General features: G+C 37.8%; 1 protein-coding gene across 3 annotated transcripts in view; it reads left to right on the top strand.

The window, feature by feature from the left end:
- Positions 1-18,191, top strand: part of NUDCD1 (NudC domain containing 1) — a 54,305-nt gene extending 36,114 nt beyond the window's left edge. For all 3 annotated transcript variants that reach the window (XM_082323267.1, XM_082323268.1, XM_082323269.1), the window contains 4 exons: positions 654-798; positions 3,019-3,144; positions 11,072-11,231; positions 14,806-18,191. In XM_082323267.1, the coding sequence (XP_082179393.1) occupies positions 654-798; positions 3,019-3,144; positions 11,072-11,231; positions 14,806-15,098 (724 nt within the window). In that variant the 3' untranslated portion in view covers positions 15,099-18,191. The remainder of the gene's footprint in view (positions 1-653; positions 799-3,018; positions 3,145-11,071; positions 11,232-14,805) is intronic.
- The last annotated feature ends 3,513 nt before the right edge of the window (positions 18,192-21,704 follow it).

The following is a 21,704-nucleotide window of genomic DNA, read 5'->3' on the forward strand; positions in this document are numbered from 1 at the left end:
ATTGGGCTAAGTCTCTTGTTTTCTGTTCATTTAGTTAGTTATTCCTAATGGTTATACCAGGTTCTCTTAAGTTTGGTGTTTTTTGTTTGTTTTTTTTTACAGGTTGCAGAAATCATATCTCTTATGAGATATGATTTTAGATATTACAATGTAGATAATTAACTGTTTTAGTACTTCTGAGGTCTATAAAATACAAATATTTTTGTCCTAGATGCTGTATAAGGGTAGTGCATACTTAAGTAACTGTATTAAGTACTTAGGTTTCAAATAAACCTCTGTAGTAAAATTCTGTCACTCTTTGAATAGATTTCTTTACAGGTGATCTCATGTGGTATTTAAAATATTTTAATAAGACTGCTTCAGTGGAAACTGCATTTACATTGAAAACTCTGAGGACACTTGTATGAATGCATTCTCTTTGTTCTAAGGCTTTTAGAAATCACATGTCCTTTGTCTGGTTTTCTTTAGAATATTTTCCGTTAGAATAGTTTATTTTATAAATTGAATGCTAATTGTTTCTGTTATGTGATTTTCATTATTAATTCAGTTTGGAGAGGAGAAGTGCTCAAATCTACATTTAGAGCTTTTTTTACTACTCTGAGAAACCAATGCAGTATTTTTATGTATTACTCTTTCTTCTATTTGCATTTTAGTTTGGAAATTTCTCTAATTAAGAAAAATGAAGGACCCCGGTGGCCAGAGCTAATAGTTGGTGATACAAGAGGGGAATTCATTATGGACTCTTCTCAATGCTCTGAAATAGCTGAAAGCCTGATGCATCTTACCTCTGAAGTAATGGTAAGGAGTTGAAAGTAAAACATTTAAAATTCTTGTAGATTTCCTTGTTGTCTTTTCTTGATATCCTAATTTGCACTTCATTGACATAGCTTATCAGTTCATTTACTATTCAGAATCCTAACTCTACGTTCATTTTTAACTGAAACTGTTAACAAACTAATGGCACTAGAGCTGTGAATATACTTTGAACAGTAGTATCATCTTCATGGGGGACTGAATTTAGCTTACATGGTAGTGTCTGTGCACAAAAACAGAAGTCTGATTTAACATTGAATATAAATTTTATTCTCACCACTTCCAATGTGGCAGTTTGTTTTAAAGCAGTTGATTTAAGTAATTTTGAAGGATGTCTGTTCCTTGTTTATCAATAGGTTAGCAACACTTTCATACTGTCTTCCTAGGGATACTGTACTTGAGACTTACAGACTGTGAGCGTAAATGACATTTTTAAAAGGAAAATTTAGGAAAGCATAAGCATGACTCATGAACTTTCTGGCATTGTTGTTTTACAGGGAGTCTACTTAAAACAAAATTAAATGTCATTTTTAACTGCTGCTTGCTTGATACTTCCCCTTTTGGTTTAATTAGAAAATGGCATCTCATCTAAAACTTGTGAAGTGTGACTCCCTATGGGACTTGATATATTAGTTTTGGATTATTGCTTTTTTTAATAAGGCTGAAAAGTGTTATTAAAATAAATTCTATATAGTGCTTAAATTGATTTCCCTCCTCTCTCTCCCACTATTTGTGGGCAAGATATTGTAGTACATCTTTTGACCGTAGATTTATTGGGAACTTCAAATTTCTTTTCTTTTGTAACTCATACTGAGATAAAGTGATGATTTTTTTTTTGTCACAACTTTTCACCTTGTGTGCAATAATGATAATGTAAAAAACAAAATCTTTCCTTAGGTAACTGTTCATTTAAATAAATGATGCGTAATTTGTTATACTGCAGCATTAGCTACATATGTATAGTAAAGGCATTGATTCTTTTTGGTCATCTCAGTTGCTTATGGTAATGATGTTTACCTGAAAGGTTATTTTAAAAGCCACCCAATGAAACAGTAAACCAGAAGCCATCAAGAATGCTTGGTAGAGGAGAGGTGAACCCCAAAGTCTATCATCTAAAGAGACAGATACCTTGTTTTAAGTCTTGTGCATTAGTCTGCAGTATATGACACTTAATTGTCCTGGTCCCTGTCATTTAAGGAGGTTTCTTTGTTATCTCTTAGTGTTTGTTTTCTTTGAACTTAAATTGTCTTACAAATTAAAAAAAAATTGTGATCTCCTTCACTTTGTGGACTGAACCAAAATAAAAGTTCTTAATAATGAGCTGAAATGGATGAAGAAAGAGCACAGAAACTCAAGAACTCCTCCCTGTCAGATGAATTAAGTCAGTGCCCTGTTTAATCTTTCCTTACACATTGGTTGGCCTCAGCTTTCAGCTTATATTAGTTGTCAAGATGGTGTCTTTTTTGTTCAAGAGACAACATTAATTCGTACTTAATGAGGAAATGTATATTTTTGTCTTCTGTTAAATAAAGGTCTGTTTCTGTTATCATGAAATTAGTTCTTGAAATATATCACAAAGGTAACATAGCTTGGTTGTTTTGAAAATTACCCAAGGAAGATGTCATTAGCAGAAGTAAGCTGTTCTTTTATCCAGTAGTGTTATATCTTGCTCTCAGATTACTAGTAAAAGTGATGGTTTTTCCTTTCTTTCACTTGTGGGATGTGAAAAAATACATGTGCTTTTTGTCTTGCTTTGAGTGCATTGAAAAATATGCATAACAACATTATTAATTTTAAATAATAGAGCTTCTTACAAAATGAATTAATCCATTTTAATAGCATTTCCGATGGCAATCTGAAAGAAGCTTACACTGGTGTAAATTTACTAAACCTGCATAGGTTTTCAGAATTGTATACTTCTGCTACTTACAGAAGGGAGTTTATTGTCCATGTTTTAATGGCTTCTGTACCTTTCTTTAAACTGAAATGGATTTTGTTGTACCTACCACTCATGCTATCCTCCACAACAGAAATTGTTCTATTCATTTTGAATAAGTACATAATAGCTTGATCTTTTAAGTATGTAAAGATATGCAAATGATTCTTCCTGTTCTGTTGAACTTTTTTTGTTATGAAAAGGGTTTTTTATATATATATGTTCAGTAGCTTGGATTTTCAGTGTAGTTCATTGTCTTTTTATTTCAGAATCCAAACCCTGAAAAGGAAAACCCACCTTGTAATGCTCAAGAATTAGAAGAATGTGATGCTTTTCTTGAAGATAGCGCAAGCTTGTGCAGATTTGATGGTGATACCTTGAAAGTCACTCATGTAGTAAGTGCTGCAAATTATTATACAGAAATATTTTAAAACATTTTTTGAAATGCAAGCTGAATTCTATTATCAGAACAAAAATCTGTGCAAACTCTTGAAACCACATAAATTTCTTCCATAATGTAAAATCACAGTAGCAACAGAAATTATCCACCAATGTGTGTTCTTTAATGCCATTTTAATGTAAAAACAAGGTTCCTTTTATTCTGATTTTAAAAATACATATACTTTCACAAGTGAGCCATTTGAAAAAGCAAAGTTATGTCAGAATAACGATAAGAAAGGAGTCTTTTTCAGTGGCATAAAATTCTTCTAGATTTCTTAGCTTGCATTTCTCTCAGGAATTTTTCAGATAGCGTGGTAGAAAGTTAACCCTTTTTACTAAGGAGCTGGAGCATAGATCACTTTATGATACTTGTTTGTCAATCACACTGGAAATAACAGATTGTAAGCAAAATGCTGAAATAGGAGGCTTGATCTGAGTTGTAAGCAACCTTGACTAACAGTAAGTTAGGACTTGATCTGGTCCATTGGCTAAAGGGGGAAACAAAATAATCGCATGAAAGCATCACAGATTAAGTTGTCATCTTGGGGTTTTTTCAGGTTTTGTTTTGTTTTGTTTTGTTTTTTCAAGATGTCTCTACTAAGCTTGTAATAAACATTGGTATTGTACCTCATCACTACCTTGTGTCACGCAAAGTACATATAGGAAAACCTGTTTCGTACAGAAAATGTTATAGTTACAGGATAAGATTTTGAATCAGTTAATAATTTCCCATTTCCTCAGAAAAGCTCTAGAAGAAGTCTTAAGTCTGTGTCTTACAGATCTTGGTTTGTTCTTTTTAAAAAAAAAAACTACATCTTTTTTCCTTTTGCAGTACAGATACATATGTATATGTCTGTATGTGTGTATATATATATGTATGTATATATATGCCTGTAAATGCATCTGTGCTGCCAAAGAAAAAAAAGATTAATTTTAAAGGCTAGCATGCTCCACCAAGAAAGGCGTCTGTTTTGTGGATACAGTGTGATAGGCAGCATTTGTCAGAAGATAAAATCAGTAATTGGTAGGAGGACATTTTATAGCAACTCAGTTCAAATGGATTTTAGCTGTTCAGTGATGCGTGGTAAGAGAACAAGAGACAGCAGGCATAAGTAGAAACAAGAGTTTCAAACTGGGTGGAAGGAAAAACTTTTACACAATGGTTGTAGCATGGATTGGGCTGCCTAGTAAGGTTGTGCCGCCTCCGCCCTTGAGGTTTTCAAGACCAGACTGGATAAAGTTATGAATAACTTAGCTTAAACTACTGCTTCTTGCTCTGAAGAATAAGAAGTTCGTGCCCCAATGACTTTGCTATTAAGTTGGAGAGAACTTTGTGAAATGTGTGTCCAGGATCTTAGAGAATTTAAGACCATGAAATATTTATATAGGAACATTTCCCACCTTAAGTTGTAATTTAAGGATATAAAACATAGATGATGTAATGATATCTGTTCTGTAAAGAGACTTGATTCTATTTTTCTTGACATTTTCTAGTGCATTTCAATGGCAATAATCCAGCTGAAATAAATAGGTTTGACAACCAGCAATCTCTGTCAAATATATTGCTATACTGTCCTGTTCTTGTATGGCAAAATGACATTTGTCTTCTCTAGCTCAGATGCAGTTATTCAGTTTCTACTATGGAGAAATATTTGCTTTATTAATATAAATTCTTTAAGTTAGGTTAACGGTGGCCTAACCTCCAGTGTGTTGTGTTTCCAAGCCATCCGAAACTAGAGATGCATGATGGACAACATTTTTTGCTGTGGAGGGGGGGCGCTTTGTCAGGTGCAGTATGGGCTACCTAAAAACACTACCTTGTTTTTGGAACTGCTTGCAGTAGCATTTACAGCGTGAAGTTTGCCTTCTCTGTGTTATGTAGATAAATATGTATACTACCATATGCTTGAGTTCTCTATTATGCATCCTGCTTAAACCAGTTGCAGGCATGTATGACAAAATGCACAAAAATTAGTAGTTGAAAAAATGCTGAAAGGTGCCTGAAGTACAAAGTGGCGCTGTGTGCTTGCAGTGGACTAACCCAGGCATCCCAATACTTAGCAAAATTGGGATGGCTTAAGGGAAGAGACGCTGCTTGGTTTTAGATGCAAAAGAAGAGAATATTCTCAGTGATTTGTGGAGCAAGGAGAAAATAGGAAATGGACTATGTAAGCCTAGGTTTTGAATACCTAATTGCAGTAGGTAGTCTCAGAGAACAGTTGATTTGTGGCAGGAGACTTTTTTTGGTTGATAGGTGGATTATGGAAACAACAACCGTTGTTTCCGTTCATTTTCTACTAGCTGACATACAAGATCACTCTTCCCTTGCTTGTATGCCTATATAGAAGGATGAATCTGTCTTCTCAGTAGGTGCCAGAATGACCTCTGTTAACTACAACTGCATGTCATTCTGTGAAATACATCGAATCATAGAATCATTTTGGTTGGAAAAGACCTTTAAGATCAAGTCCAACTGTTAACCTAGCACTGCCAAGTGCACCACTAAACCATATCCCCAAGCACCACATCTACCCATCTTTTAAATACCTCCAGGGATGGAGACTCAACCACTTCCCTGGGCAGCCTGTTCCAACGCCTGACTACCCCTTCGTTGAAGAGGTTTTTTCTAATATCCAACCTAAACCTCCCCTGGCGCAGCTTGAGGCTGTTGCCTCTCGTCCTATCACTTGTTACTTGGGAGAAGAGACCGACCCCCACCTGTCTACAACCTCCTTCCAGGTAGTTGTAGAGAGCAATAAGGTCTCCCCTCAGCCTCCTTTTCTCCAGGCTAAACAACCCCAGCTCCCTCAGCCACTCCTCATAAGACTTGTGCTCTAGACCCTTCGCCAGCTTCATTGCCCTTCTTTGGACACGCTCCAGCACCTCGATGTCCTTCTTGTAGTGAAGGGCTCAAAACTGAACACAGTACTCGAGGTACGGCCTCACCAGTGCTGAGGACGGGGACAATCACCTCCTTAATCCTGCTGGCCACACTATTCCTGATACAAGCCAGGATGCCATTGGCCCTCTTGGCCACCTGAGCACACTGCTGGCTCATGTTCAGGGGGCTGTCGACCAACACCCCCAGGTCCTTTTCCACCAGGCAGCTCTCCAGCCACTCCTCCCCAAGCCTGTAGCGTCGCATGGGGTTGTTGTGACCCAAGTGCAGGACCTGGCACTTAGCCTTGTTGAACCTCATACAGTTGGCCTCGTCCCATCAATCCAGCCTGTCCAGGTCCCTCTGCAGGGCTTTCCTGCCCTCCAACAGATCAACACTCCTGACCAACTTGGTGTCATCCGCAAACTTACTGAGGGTGCACTCAATTCCCTCATCCAGATCATTGATAAAGATATTAAACAGAACTGCAGAACTGGGGAACACCACTTGTGACTGGCTGCCAACTGGATTTAACTCTGTTCACCACATCGTGCTTGCATCTGAGCTGTGAGAGTGTGGGAGGCATGTGCATGTCCATTGGAGTGGAGATGCTCTAGTGGTGACAGAGAAGAGGCAAGGTCTTCCTCAGGAGCTTTTCTGGGTCTGGATGCTTTGCCTGAATAACTGCTTCAGGTTTGAATGATGCTTTATTACAGTTGAGTTTCTCGTGTTCTGATAACACTCATAAAATTTTTTTTTTCATTTGGACTGTTTGTCCAAGTGATCTCTGTTGCATGTAAAATAGGCAACTAACCCAGCTTAAATAACAGTTATTGAGTTTTTCAAAACACTGTAAATTACTTCGGGGGGAAAAAAGTAATCAAAGTTCAGAATTACTTTGAGGTTCTGTACATGTAAAATATTTCTCTACATATTCCACAAACTTACTGAAACCTGGGAAAAAAACTTAATTCCTTTAGTCTGTTCAAAACTGTTTGTGGTGTAAAAATTAACGTAACATGACACTTGTACTTATCACATAGGTAATAACATTATTTTTAGGACACGTAGATTTAAATTGCATATTGCGTGTTTTGTGGGTTTTTTTACTTAACTACAGATGTTTATTAGAACCAAAATCTTGATGTTTATAAAACTATCACATTCCTGACATAGTACTTCTAAAAGAATACATTTTTTTAAATTTTGCTCTGTGCTTTACTAGATGAGGGATTTACAAAACACTAAGTGCTTGACCCTTAAAAATATGTGTAGCTGCTGTTGAAAGACATCTGCAAATTACTCAGTGCTGGGTGCTGTAAAGTTTACTTCTTGTCTTATGTAAATAATTTGATTTCTATACTGTTGTACCTTTGGCTGAAAATGGTGATCGTTGGTGACTTCAAAGCTAATTTTGTGCTAGTGTTGGGATTTTACAGTGGTGTCATAAAAATTTGTGCAGTTTTTTTATTGTCTGTGAAACTAGTTCCTCAGTTCAAAGAAATTTCATTAGAGTTGATTCCTCAGAGTCTGACCCTCTCCCTTAGCTAAAGGACTGATGCATAATGAAGTAAGCTGTGGATGAGAAGAGTGCTCTGGCTGTTATCCATTTCAAAGATGCATAACTTCTGTCAGCTGAGATACAATAAGTAAGGGGAGACACCTGTACATGGTGCCTCAGCTTGTAGAGCTGTATTGGGTGTTCATACCCAGGTGTTGGCAGCTGGGGGGCTGCAGGGGTGGCCTCTGCAAGAAGAGGCTGGGGCTACCCAGTGCCAGACACAGCTGGTTCCAGACAGCTCCAGTGAACCCACTGTAGGACACAGCTGAACCCATCAGGGATGCTGGTGGCCCCTCAGAGAAAACATATTTAAGAAAGGGTAAAAAATGCTGTGCAGCAGCAGTGAGAAGGAGGAGTGAGAAAAATGTGAGAGCAACAGCACTGCAAACACCAAGGTCAGAGAAGGACGGGGGGGGGAGGAGGTGTTCCAGGTGCCAGAGAAGATTCCCCTGCAGCCCATAGAGAAGACCATGGTGAGGCAGGTTGTCCCCCTGCAGCTCATGGAGGACTGTGGTGGAGCAGATATCGATGCAGCATTCTGTGGAGGACCCCACACCACAGCAGGTGGACGTGCCCTGGAGGAAGTTGCAGCCAGTGGAGAGCCCACACAGAAGCAAGCTCATGGCAGGAGCTGTGGCCTGTGGAGAGGAGCACATGCAGGAGGCAGGTTTTCTGGTAGGAACTGTGGCCCATGGAAGACCCATGCTGGAGCAGTCCATTCCTGAAGGACTGTACCCCTCGGGAAGGATTCATGCTGGAGCAGTTCTTTAAAAACTGCAGCCCATGGGAAGGACCCATGTTGGAGCAGTTCATGAAGGACTGTATCCTGTGGGAGAGATCCCATGCTGGAGCAGGGGAACAGCGTGAGGAGGAAGGAGCAGCAGAGAGGAAGTGTTATGGACTGACCCCAGCCCCCATTCCCCATCTCCCTGCACCACTCTGGTAGCAGGGGAGGTAGAGCAGTCAGGAATAAAGGAATGAAATTGAGCTGGGAAAGGGTGTGGGGAAGGGGTTTTTTTAATCTTTGTTTCTCATCATCCTACTTTATTTTTAATTGGTGATAAATTAAATTAATTTTCCCCAAGTAAAGTCTGTTTCTGATGGTAGAATTGGTAAGTGATCTCCCTGTCTTTATCTCAAACCACAAGCTTTTTCATCTTATTAGAGCAGCTGGGTGGGTGTCTGGCAGTCAGCCAAAGTCAAACCCACCACAGTAACTCAGGCCATATCCAGTTTAAAAGGCAGCAGCTGTTTGGCCTGTAAGCACAGCCAAAGTTCAGGATTAGTCCTAAACTATGCTACCTCATATTCAACAAAGCAGACGGGGATTATGGGAGGAAAGAGCTTAAAAATGAGATCAGATGACATCTACAAGGATTTCTGGGGAAGAGAAGCTTAGGGAAATGTAATTCCAGTCTGTAGGAAGCCAAGCTTCATTTCCTTCTGGTACTCCAGGAACAACTTGCTTTTCTTACCTGGGAGATGGGGTAATGAAGTAGAAGCAACAACGATGACTTTTGGGGAGGTTAGCTGTCCAACAGCAAAACAGAGGTCACATTGATGAAAAACAGCCAAGGAGGCTGGGCCTTCTAGGAGGTTCTTCTGGTCAAATCATACTCTAACTGATTGTCCATGACCCTGTGGAGTGTCATCACACCAGTGTGTCTGATGCACAATCCCCGTGATTCACTTTTTCCCAGGTGTGAAAAGCATGTGCCACTGTGAGCATGCAATAGGGGCCCGTGGAGTGAGTCCTGAGCTGAACATATGAGAAGTCTCAACTTGTTCCCTTTCTCAAGTTATTTCTCATTCATTCTGCCTATTTTTCCTGTGCTCCTTGGAAGTCTGTTCCATTCACTTCTGTCGGTGTCGTCTGCCTGACCTCTGCTGACTTCTTACCTTTTTCAGATGTTAAGAAGTTTGGGGGACTAGGACTTCATACTTTCTGTTTTGCTCAGCACATTGCACCAATACAAGACCCGCCTTCTGTTTTCTGCTTTGTTCTCCTTAAGGCACCTTATTAGTGGAGCTCTTGACGTTATCTTTATTAGTGTTTCTTTGCCTCTTAAGTTGCTTAGAAAATTAGTAACCCTCATTTTGTGATTGCATCTGGCCCTAATGGAGACTGAGGATTATTTCACCTCTTTTGTAGTTTTAATACAACTGAAGAATTTGTATGCCTGTTGGATGGCATAGTAATAGAAGGCTGTTTGGAAGTTGAGCCATTAGACTTGAACTTAATCAGCGGAAATAATTATATTAGTTCTGCCATAGACTGTATAACTTCGAGTAAACAAATTTCTGGGTCTCAATAGCTGTTGTTTCTGTCCACTGGATCTTATGAGATTAAATTAAGGTCTTCAAGACAGAGATTCCATCCTGTGACATTTGTACAATGATTGCATAAAAGGCTTGCAGTTCATAGTTATTGCCACAATATATGTAATAAAAAGAGTGCTGTGATGACTGTTTTGAGAATGATTAGTCAATGAATGTCAGCATCTGAAATGCTCACTGAGGAGTAATATATCGTACCATGTTTTAAGGTGTCATCCTGCATGATGCTGTTGCAGACATAGCTTCTGGATATAAAAAATAGTTCAAATGTATTTGTTCATCTGGTAACATGAATGATGTAGATCAGCTCTGAGTACAAACAGAAATTCCTGAGCATTCTTTCTTGATAGACCTTAAGGGAACAGATTGTTCTTTCCTCTTTGAGCATTTCCTAATCATAGTGCTACATTAAAAGTATTGCTATTAACTTCCTTTAGAAGGCCTTACATAGAAAACTCAAAATATGTGGTATTTTATTTTTTATTCTTACTATTGTTTATGCAGGTAGCAGGATATGCCTGTCTTGTCTTTCTTATGTGATTGGTCATTCCTGGTGAATAGAAGCGGTTATTGAATGTTTTTGGCCATCTAGACATATTTGATGAAGAGTGTGCTAATCTGAAATTTAGTAATTATTTGATTGTGAGTAAATAAAAAATTGATGACATTTCGTAATTTTAGTATTTTAACTAATCCTTGTTCCAGTGCTTACTGCAGAGGGACAGCATTTCCTTCCCTGTTGGCACTGCAGAAAACCTGACGTGATTACTTAGAGACGATCTTTTCCTAACATCAGAAGTTGTAGGTTAGGATCCTCTATCCTAGAAAACCATCTCTACACAAAACACATTCCCATTTGCTTGTGTAGTGGACACAACGTTTCCCTAAATACTATCCCAAGAAACTTAATTGCATCTGCTTGAGATGTATTAGCTACCTGTAGTGTATTGAGCTGTTTATCAGTGCGATGCAGCATAATGTACTCAAACATTTTGTCAACTAACAAACGTGAAGCTGTTGATCATCTAACTTTGGCAGTATGTGTGACAGAATCTGCTATTTATGCTTTGAATCAATATTTTCTATTTCTTTGTTTTGTTTTCAGATTAATCTTGGAAGCAACCAGTATCTTTTCTCAGTTGTTGTGGATCCCAGAGAAATGCCATGCTTCTGCCTGAGGCATGATGTTGATGCTCTTCTCTGGCAGCCCCACTCAGACCAACCAGAGAACATGTGGGAACACATTGCAACTTTTAATGCTTTAGGTAGGAAATTAACTTCTGTGTCACACTCCTCTATCTGAGACTTTTCTACCTGAATACTCTTAGTATGGCTTCTGTTGATATTTCACTTAATTAAATTCGAATTGAAAGGTACTATAATTAGGTAGATAGCAGCATGCTAGCTTCGTTTTAGAAGTATTAGAGCATAAGAAATAAAATATTTATGCCTTGGGAAGAAAATAAGCCTTTTCAGACCATATACAGGATGCGAGCACAGTACTGCAAAATAAAAAGGAGACTTCCTTGGATAAGTGAACTCAAATTAAAGACTTAAAAGCACAATTAGCACATTAACACTCATACAGAAATCATCGGAGGAACAGCTGCAGTTCATTGATGACATGTCTAGGTATATATATGCTTATGGTAAGATGTTTTAATAAGTGACCTTTAGATTTCTCCTGTCTCGTTATCCCAGGTGACAAGTCCAAAGAATTGGACATGATTGTTCACTGTTCTTCTGTTGTAAGAACTAGGAGCATCAAATGATGCTGGTACATAGTAGGTTCAAAAGAAGCTAAAAGAAATACTTCACTTATGCTCATTTAAGCTGTGGAAACCTCTACGGCAAAACTTTGTGGACATGGAAATTTTTCATGAATTTGAAAAAAAAAAAAAAAAATCATCATGACAGGAAAAATCAATCAAGAGCATAACCATGCCAGCTCTGGCTTAAGAAGCCCCTGACTGTTCTGAAATTACAGACTGCCAGAAAAGTAGAAAATGTGATTGTGAAGAATCGTTAGTTATTGCTGTGTTCTTGCAATCAGGAATAAGAATTTGTTTTTACCCACTGTTGGAAGCAGAATCCTAAAGCTCAGAAGAAGAAAGTACTTTGAAAAATATGGATGCAACAGTAAGAATTTCCATATCAGATCAAATAGGATGGTCCACATAGCCCAGTATTATACCTATAAAGTAAGAAACATATAAATCAGTTTTCATGAAAATTAATCTGGTCCAGAGTTTACTTCTGCTGTGACAACTATAGTCTTCGTGTTCTCTAAGTGGTCTCTAGACCCATTCCTTCAGTAATGCCATGAGTGTGACAATTTATTCCCTTCTTCCCCCAAATACATTTTTTTGACCACACCGCTCTCAGGCTGGGTCCAAAATGAAAGGGAAGATATTAGCTGTTTTATAGAGCTCACGTAAGTTACCGTAACACATAATTGTTTTTGTTCTGAGCTTTTGCAATTTATTTAGTTTTTTAATATAAGTAATTTTTTTAATAGCCTGTTATTTTAACTTAAGATCAAATTAAGCTATAAGCATCTTAACAAATCCTCGAACAAAAGAGATTAATTTCACAATTTGTTCTTTGTTTACTCATTTCAAATTTCATTATGCTGGGAAAAAACAGATTATAAGGATTAAGATTTTTTTTCAAATTAGTATTAGTTTCAGGTTTCTATGCTGACTTTGTAGTACTGTTTTAAGAATGTGTTTCTATTGTTTTGAAAATAACAGGAAGGAAATTATGATATCTTTGAGCTTTTTGTGCTTAAGGTGATAAAAACCAACATTGTTCCTCTACTTCTTTCTCCTTATTGTACTGTCATTTTACAATATTATCTTGACGTTTACACTTCTGTACTAATCTAGTTCACCTTTTGTGTGCCAGAGGTGATGTAAGTCATCAGCTTGTTTATCTACAACCAAATTTAGAAGTACTTTGCAAGACCTAGTAGTAAAAATTAGTGTTTTCTAGATTAAAAGGCTAGTTTTCCAAAACCTACAGTAGTCATATTGACCAAAGCAATAGTAGTAGCCCTATTTCCTTCTGCCTCTGCTTGAAATTTTGGAATTAGTTTTTAACAAGCTGTACAAAGATGATGATTGAAAATTAATTTTTTTTTTTTAACTTACCACAGTTTGCTGAAGAAACCTGTGTCTTTCACTGACTACTCATTAGTCTTGCTGTATAAAACCCTTGCTCCTAACAGGGTTGTAGCTATAAACCAGAAAAATAGAGGACAGTGACATTTTTTAGATTGGTTTTTTTTAAAAAATAAAGAGCCCACAATTTCCTTTCTGGGAAATCCCATTTAAATACAAATCCCCTGGCTCAAAAGCTTCTTTTACCTGCAAGGCTATCCTGCTTATAGTGCCAGTGTTTAAATATATGAATTAAATTAATGAACTTACACTTGGAAAGTTTTTCTGGCTGTCCTAACATTTCCCAGTACAGTAATCATGTAAATTGACAGTCTAGCTATATAGTTCCTAATTGTTTTGTGGTGAAAACTGTCAAGCTGGATTTGAACGGAGATCATGTTTTGAGGACAGCAGCAAGCATTTGTAAATTTAGAAGTCTTATGGTTAACATTTAAAAAAAAAAAACAAAACCCCCTCAAGGCATGGAAATGCCCTGTTAAAGTGTGATGGTACTATTGCGGGTTAGCCCTGCTGGGCACCTAAGCACTGCACAGCTGCTTGCTCTCTTCCCATTCCTGCTCCTTGCCCGCAGCGGGACAGGGGAGAGAACTGGAAGAGCAAAAGCAAGAAAGCTCATGGGCTTTGGTCAGTTGGGGTCAGCTGTCCTGGCTGTGTCCCCTCCCAGCTTCTTGTGCACCCCCAGCCTACTGGGGGCAGGCAGAGTTGGAAAAGTGGAAAGCCATGACAATGTGCAGGCACTGCTCAGCAATAGCCAAAAAATCATGTGGTATCAACACTGGTTTAGTCACAAATTCAAAACACAGCACCTTGCGGTCTGCTGTGAAGAAAATTAACTCCATCCCAGCCAGCCCCAGTACAAGTACTTTGACCTCTATCCTGTGAGAGGGAGAGACAAAAGAAGTAAACTCTAGCATGCTTGCTGTTCTCAGAGGTGCTGCCTTTCAGTGATAACCATTGCCATGCATTGTTCAATGGAAGTGAAGCAAATAACCTTTCAGAAAGATGGTAGATCACTTTGCAAAGATTCTCAAGTCTCTACAAAAGTGTGAAGGGAAATCAGTCTGAACTAAGTCTGTTTACTAATCGAGTTCTGTAATGGAAGAGGAAAAGGAAGATCTTTCCTTCTCAGTGAATATTAACAAAGATTACAGTGTGTTGAAAAGTAACTTGCGTTTTTTTCAGTCAGTTCTAAATAGAAGACAAGTGTCTGTTCAAGATTAGGTAGACTCAGAAATCTCAAATTGTAAATGTAAGTACAAAATGGGGGATGAGGGGAGGGAAGAGGGTTATTCTGTTTAGACTACTAATATTGGGCCAAGATGTGTATCCGTGCCTTATGATCCTGCTGAGAAAATGGAAGACCTTGTGAGGTGGAGAGGGTCTAGATGATGTGGGAACAGTATCTAGCTATACATAGATGCACATCAAAAATGCCAGTTAGAAAGATGTACAGAAGAATTCTACGTTGATATTAAATTGGTTAATGCATACCTTCAGAAACCATTGGCTTATTTAATAACAACGTATATCTTTCTTTCTTTCTCTTTTGTTACTAATTGCATATAATTGTTTAAGATAAGGTTGATTTTGTCTTAGACAGAGTGCTGTTGAAACCAATGTATTACTTCTCCCTTCTACTTCTTTTTGGGCTATGCAGGTTATGTCCAAGCATCAAAGCAAGACAAGAAGTTCATGGCTTGTGCTCCAGATTATTCCTATGCTGCTCTTTGTGAGTGCTTGCGGCGAGTTTTCATCTATCGTCAGCCGACTCCTCTATCCACAGTTCTCTACAACAGGAAGGAAGGAAGACAAGTAGGACAGGTTGCTAAGCAGCTAGTAGCAACCCTGGAAGCCAATGATCCTATTTTAGGCTTTCAAGCTACAAGTGAGAGATTATTTGTTCTCACAACAAAAACCTTGTTTTTAATAAAGGTGAACTCTGGAAATTAATTATTCAGTATATTCTGCTGTAGTTTGCGTTAACAATTTGTTAAAGAACTGGCTAGGTAAGTGATCTGAGAAGTTCAGTACAATTTGCTGAAGTTTAAAAAGGAGGTATTTTACAGGGGAATCAAAATTTTTCATTAGAATTTGTCTGTAAGATAGTGAGACAGTTTTCAACTTTGCTGTCACTGAAGTAAGCTTTTTCAGAGCTATGGGAAAATGTCTTCTGCACTAACAGCTTTCTCAAAGCAGTTGTCAGAGGCTGCTATTGCATAGGTGAATAGATTTATGTGTTGTTTTTTCCAAATGACTGTGTTTGCTATACTTCTGAGTTTTGAGAAGTCACTTCTGTTTTTAAATGTCACTGTTTACCTCTGAAAGAAGTAGTCAGATAAAGAAAATAAAGCCTTGAGTTACAAGCATATGATGTGCAAAGTGAAGAAGTGTGTATCATAAAAAAAATCCCAAATTCAAATACTGTTGGCCAAAAAAATGATTTAATATTTCAATATTCAGTAATATTGAGTGAATGTGAATGGAATGAATGGAGTATTATGTTTCTTATGCAGGTAATTAATTCAAGTGGAATAACTTGCAGATTTTAGATTATTGATTTGGGACTTACTCATGCTTGCAGTGAAATCTGTTCACGTTTTAAGAGACAGTAGAATAGCTTGTAGTAGCTTTTTCTTGAAGCAAAGAAAGAGTGAATGTATAGCTGGTGATTATGTATTGAATGGTATTAGTCAAGGTCTAGTTATACTCTCAGTTGTGTCATTTTCACTTGACATTGTACTTCATCGCAAGTGACTAAATTACAATTAGAAAATGGCTAACAGAAAAAGCACCTGTACTGTAACCTGAGATGGGAAACTCAGAAGTGCTGCTTCTGCCTCAGATATCGCTGGAAATACTGTTATTAGTTAACCATTCTGCCCATGATGCACAAGTCCAAATGTGGTATATGCAATGTAAGAGGACACAGGACATGAGGATGCTTCTGTTTAACAAACTGGCATGGTTAATTTTGTTGAAAAGTTGTATCTGAAGATTTCTGTTTCTTATTTTAATCATAGAATCATAGAATCGTTAAGGTTGGAAAAGACCCTTAAGATCATCGAGTCCAACCGTTAACCTAGCACTGCCAAGTCCATCTAAACCATGTCCTCAAGCACCACATCTACCCTTCTTTTAAATACCTCCAGGGATGGAGACTCAACCACTTCCCTGGGCAGCCTGTTCCAATGCCTGACTACCCTTTCAGTGAAGAATTTTTTCCTAGTATCAAACCTAAACTTCCCCTGGCGCAGCTTGAGGCTGTTTCCTCTCGTCCTGTTGCTTGTTACTTGGGAGAAGAGACCAACCCCCACCTCGCTACAGCCTCCTTTCAGGTAGTTGTAGAGAGCAATTGTATTGACATTGACATTGAGCAACTGTCATTGACATTGTCAATACAGTTAAACCAAAAAAGGGTGAGTTGTGACAGTTCTGGCCTGGACTGGTTTTTTTTTCATAGTTTTTCATAGTTTGCTTACAACTCAATAGCAAAGAATGCCTCATCAATATATTGTGTACTGGCAGGAAAGCTGCTGTGATCTGTGGTATCAAAGTACTGAGACAGACACAAATTACTGAGACAGACACAAATACAACAAGTGGCCTAGTAGTTTGCATCTCTTGCAATATTATTTTGGACCTCTTTATGAATCTATTGGGAGGAAACTAAGCATTCCTTTTCTATGAACTAACAGTTTCTTAGTTGTGATTGTTTTGACTCTCCTGTAAATTCTCCAGATTTGTGTTGCTGAAATGATTAAATAATACACTGAGAATTTAAGAGGGAGACAAGGAGCTGTGGCTTGCAAAAAAACCTCCTAATTCAGTAGCTTTTCAAGGAAGTTGATTTTCCTCCTCCTTACACCAGTATTATATTGTATATCCAATATTGAAAAGTTTTTCCTTACTCTTACCCAGGTAAGTTAAAACAGACTTGATCTGCAAACCTTCCCTTCTCGTTCTGTTTTTTAAAAACTGTCTTAAAAATGCTTTTTTAAAAGGCTCAGTGAATGTACTACCATTTCATGACTATTTTGCATCTAAATCATTATTGCCCAACAATGAAAACAATGTGGTAGAATTCATGCAGAGGTCCTTTAGAAAAGATTTTATGTAGCTGATTACTTTGCAGCACAAAGTAAGTGCTTTGAGATTTATACGAATATTACTTAGTAACCTGAGATTTAATCACTGGGAACACAGAGTTAAGAATGCGTTGTGAAGTTTGGGGAATGGAGGAATGAAGAGGGAGGGAAGGATTCATAGGCAACATGCTTTTGTCACCTCAGGTCTATTGCAGGAAGCTTCAGTATAGATGTGGATTTCAGCTGTTCTTTGTTAAATTCTCCTTGCTCTGGGTTAGATATCTGGAAACATGCTTCTGCTGTCAAGTAAAATGATCACCTCTTCAGAGGCTGTGTTAGAATACGTACTGACTGAAGCTCACATTCTGCCCAAGCGTGTGTCTCTTTCAAGGGAGTTCTTGTTTGCTCCTGGGAACAATTGAACATAGGGAAGGGGTTCATCCCTTTTTCCGTGTTACTCATCTATTTGCAATCATGGTGTTCTCAGAAAGGTTATGTCAGATAGTCTCTCTTTTATTTTGCTTTCTATGGAGTTAAGGACATTGTATTATTTAAAAGATTTGTTGCCTTGAGGAACCTTGCATGCTGTTGCACAGCAAGCTACTATAATTAAATGGCTGAAAGCCACAGGGAGGCACTTACTATCAGCATTTCCATTTCTGTTCACTTAATTTTAAGGCTTATTTGTTTAGCATATTAATGCAGGCTTATACAAAGTATAGAATGTGGATATTTAAGAGAGGTGGTTTTCTGAGAACCATACTTCAATTTTTCCAGGATTTTATGTCTTGAAACCTTACATTTTAAGACGCAGTACTTCCTGAGAGGTCCCAATCACAATCTGTTTACAGAATTTCTGAGAAAATATTTGGCTATTACAGACTTGAATTATTTATTTCTAATATTCTTTTTCAGTTTTTTCCTTGGCTGCATATTTGGAATGTATCATGTATTCTTCTACAAGTTTAAATAAATGGAAAAAATGTTACATTTATTAATAAAGGGGTTTTAAAAATATTTTAAAGGATTTCTGTTCATTTCAAATGTGCATCCTTCCTATGCTACTGAAACAAAATAGAAAAATAGAAACAAGAAATTCCTTAAAGTAAGACTTGATATGCTAAGGAATTTTCTGTTAGGGTGAAGTTCTGATGGGTGTCTGCACTACAAAGTCATGTCTGTTGCCAAGACGTGCACTGTTGCACTCCTTGGTCAGTTCTGTGAAAATCCCTGTAGAGTTTTTTTCATATCTCATATCTGCCAACATACACATTTACAGAGGTAGTTACTGGAGGGGGTTGATATGCATTCAGGTGTGTTCGTGTTAAAGTGTACATTGCATCCCCTAATCCTGTGTCTTTGTTGTGCACAAGACCCAGATGATCTGGACAAACCCTTCCAGATGGAACAAGTAGAGATGTGCACATCCTTCCCCTCCCACTGCCTCAACCCGGGGTGCTTTTTTGCAGGAGAGTGAAGGAGAAGAGAAAGAAGGATTTTGTCTGTACGTACGTCCTGTGTCAAAAAGTGGTTCTTCGTTAGTGAAGCAGCAGTCCCTGTAAGAGTAACAGATAATTTTGAAGCTTATATTTTATTTTAGTTTGCTGTGCTTTGTTTCAATAATGGACATGGTTACTACTATAACTTTTGAATTTCGTTGCCTTCTGTCAATTTCTATTTTTCTATTCTCATTATGCAGATTAGATGAACTTGAAGCCTGCAGTCAATCACACACTAGCATGTAATAAAAATTTTTATTTGAATTATTGCTGTCTGATTCTGCCACATAAAATATTGTAGCTAGGTTTGGATTTTTTGAGTTAAACTGTTAATATCCCAAATTTACATATCACCACTTGCTTGTGAATTAAATTGCTATAATCACAGTGGCAATCGTGAGCTTCTGATTCTCATTTCAAGATTTTCTTCCTGCTGTGGGAGACTAACATGTGCATGGTCACCTCTCTGATAATGGAATCAGTAGTCCTAGATTTTTCATGTGTTATTCCATCTTCTCTTGCTGGGTAGGGCAGATACACATAACTGAATTTAAAGAACTTACTCCCCTTCTCCCAAAAGGAACATGGTCTTGTATACCCAAATACGAGCTGCTTCAGATACTAACAACTGCGCTTAGACTGGTAGGATTGCTTTTGCAAACTGCTCCTGCAGTTTGCTTTAGAATTTTGTGCAGGCAGTCCCATGTGTCGTTCATAACAGCTTTCTGGAAATCTGGTGAGATTTGTTTCCTCTCCTCCCCATGCCAGTCATCTGCGTTTGTGCTATGGATAAAGATCAGCAAGGTCAAAAGATAACTCAGCTGCAGTCTTTGAGGTAGAAAACCCAAATATCAACCAAGTCTTTTGGTCAAGACTATTGCAATAATTACAAAATCTGCTTGTGTAATTTTTTTCCTTTAAAAAAGATTTAAGCTACTTCTGAAAAATTAACTTTCTTTTAACAAAGATGTTTACTATGATGTGGTAGCTAGGTATCAATTACAATCTGATGATAGATATAATTAACAAGTTCAAATGTAGACCTGGAAAATATCATAATCTTTACTGATCTAATGCTCTAGGCAAAATATCCTTTATAAACCATTCCAGTGTGTTTTTGCAATCGAATTAAATTGGCACCTGCAAGGAATTGTCAAAACAATGCTAGAAACTCAAATTTAAACAATAAATCATTTGAGAGTGTCACTTTTATTATGCTATGATGAATATACATTATCCACTAGCTTTTATTAATGCATTACTTGCATTCTGAATGTGCAAGGGTTGTGTGTGTATATGCGTTTGTATTTTCAGCTACACCTATATATGCACACACGTGTATGTATTCGTACTGCTTTAAAGTATTGAGGAAGATGCGGTGGATTCCAGAAAGTAGAATCTTTTAACATCACTGACAGCAAAGCATAGATTCTTCATTAACGTCAAGCTTTTCCAAAAATGCATTGGCTGTTCATGAGTTTGTCTGCTGTGAAGCCAGCAGTCTGACCTTACGTAGAAATATTTTGCTGTGTGCTAAAACATGGATTTACACTTGGGAATAAGTTCTTGAATGTGAAGAAATCTTGATCGTTAATTCAAAGGCCTCTTGGAATGTGTATTATATTTTTGGTTTTCCTTTTCTACTGGTTTTGTGACAAGTTTTTCTGCGCATGTTGTCCCACATCAAAATGCAAACACCTGTAAGTCTGGCATAAATGCATTGTAATGTCATGATAAACGTCAGTTATGAATCCTATGGAGTTTTTCCTCTGCTGAGGATTAAGTATGTGATATCTCAGTATTGCATTATACCCAAACTTAAACAGCTCAGAGACCAAGTACTGAGCAGATGCCTCAAGTTGGAAGAAATGATGCAGGAGTAATGAGCATTTATTTTTATCAAAACAAGTAGGGTTTAGTGCGAAAAGAAATAAGGTCCGCTGAGTACTAATTCAGTCACTTTATCACTGAAATTGCTGCTGATTGGCCTTTAATGATTTTTCTCTTTGAAGCTCTTCATTCTCCCTGTTCCATGTGTCCCCTCTAATAAATACAGAGTACCTTATGGTAATTTAAGGTTGAACAATTTATTGGAATTTCCTGAATAACTGAATTAGACTTGCACATGGGGTATCTAAAATATGGGCATGAGGTACAAGATGGATACGTCTAGTCGTAAAGAGACCAGGAACACTGGCTCTCGATTTGATCAAGAGCTGATGACCATCTAAACAGAAATAAATACTGGTGCTGTGAAGACATTTTCTTGAGTTGTAATGTCAGATTCTAAAAAGACTAAAAACATGGGAACCTGTGCAGAATAAGCTTGCTTAGGCAAGATAAAATATATGCAGGTTACCTTTTAAAGTCTCCTAGAAATATATAGGATACTCCATTCAAAGCAGTTGGATCAATCAGAAAGAGGACATGTGCGTGATCGAGGCTTCCTCTGTTCCCATTTTATATGCATTCAGCAAGGGTAAGTCATCAGCAAAACTGCCTGGATGCTGCTGTGCTTGGCGTTACTCCTTTTGTGCCATTTCTTGCCTGATGTAGCTCCAGGTGGTCTCTGCTGTCTGAAAAATTCACAAGTATAATAGCTAACAAGATATTTAAATAAAAAAGTATTGCCTGCTGTTAGCAGTGCAGTTCTGAACCTCTTTGGGTCCAACATGACATCTGTAATAAAACCTGCCTTTTCACACGAAACCAAAAAAACCCTAAAACTCAGACTGCTTTATTGTTGTGTCACTGCTTTTTCTGGGAAGTACATCAGTAACCTTTTTCTCTCTGATCTTAGAAATCTTTGTCTTGTGCTTTGGGGATATTGCATTTGTTTTTTAAAGTTTGAACCTGGTGTGTTGTCCTGGTTTTGGCCAGGATAGAGTTAATTTTCTTCCTAGTAGCTGGTCTAGTGCTGTGTTTTGGATTTAGTACTAGAATAATGTTGATAACACACTGATGTTTTAGTT

This window comes from Platalea leucorodia (assembly GCF_965183815.1).
Source record: "Platalea leucorodia genome assembly, chromosome: 1".
Taxonomy (NCBI): domain Eukaryota; kingdom Metazoa; phylum Chordata; class Aves; order Pelecaniformes; family Threskiornithidae; genus Platalea; species Platalea leucorodia.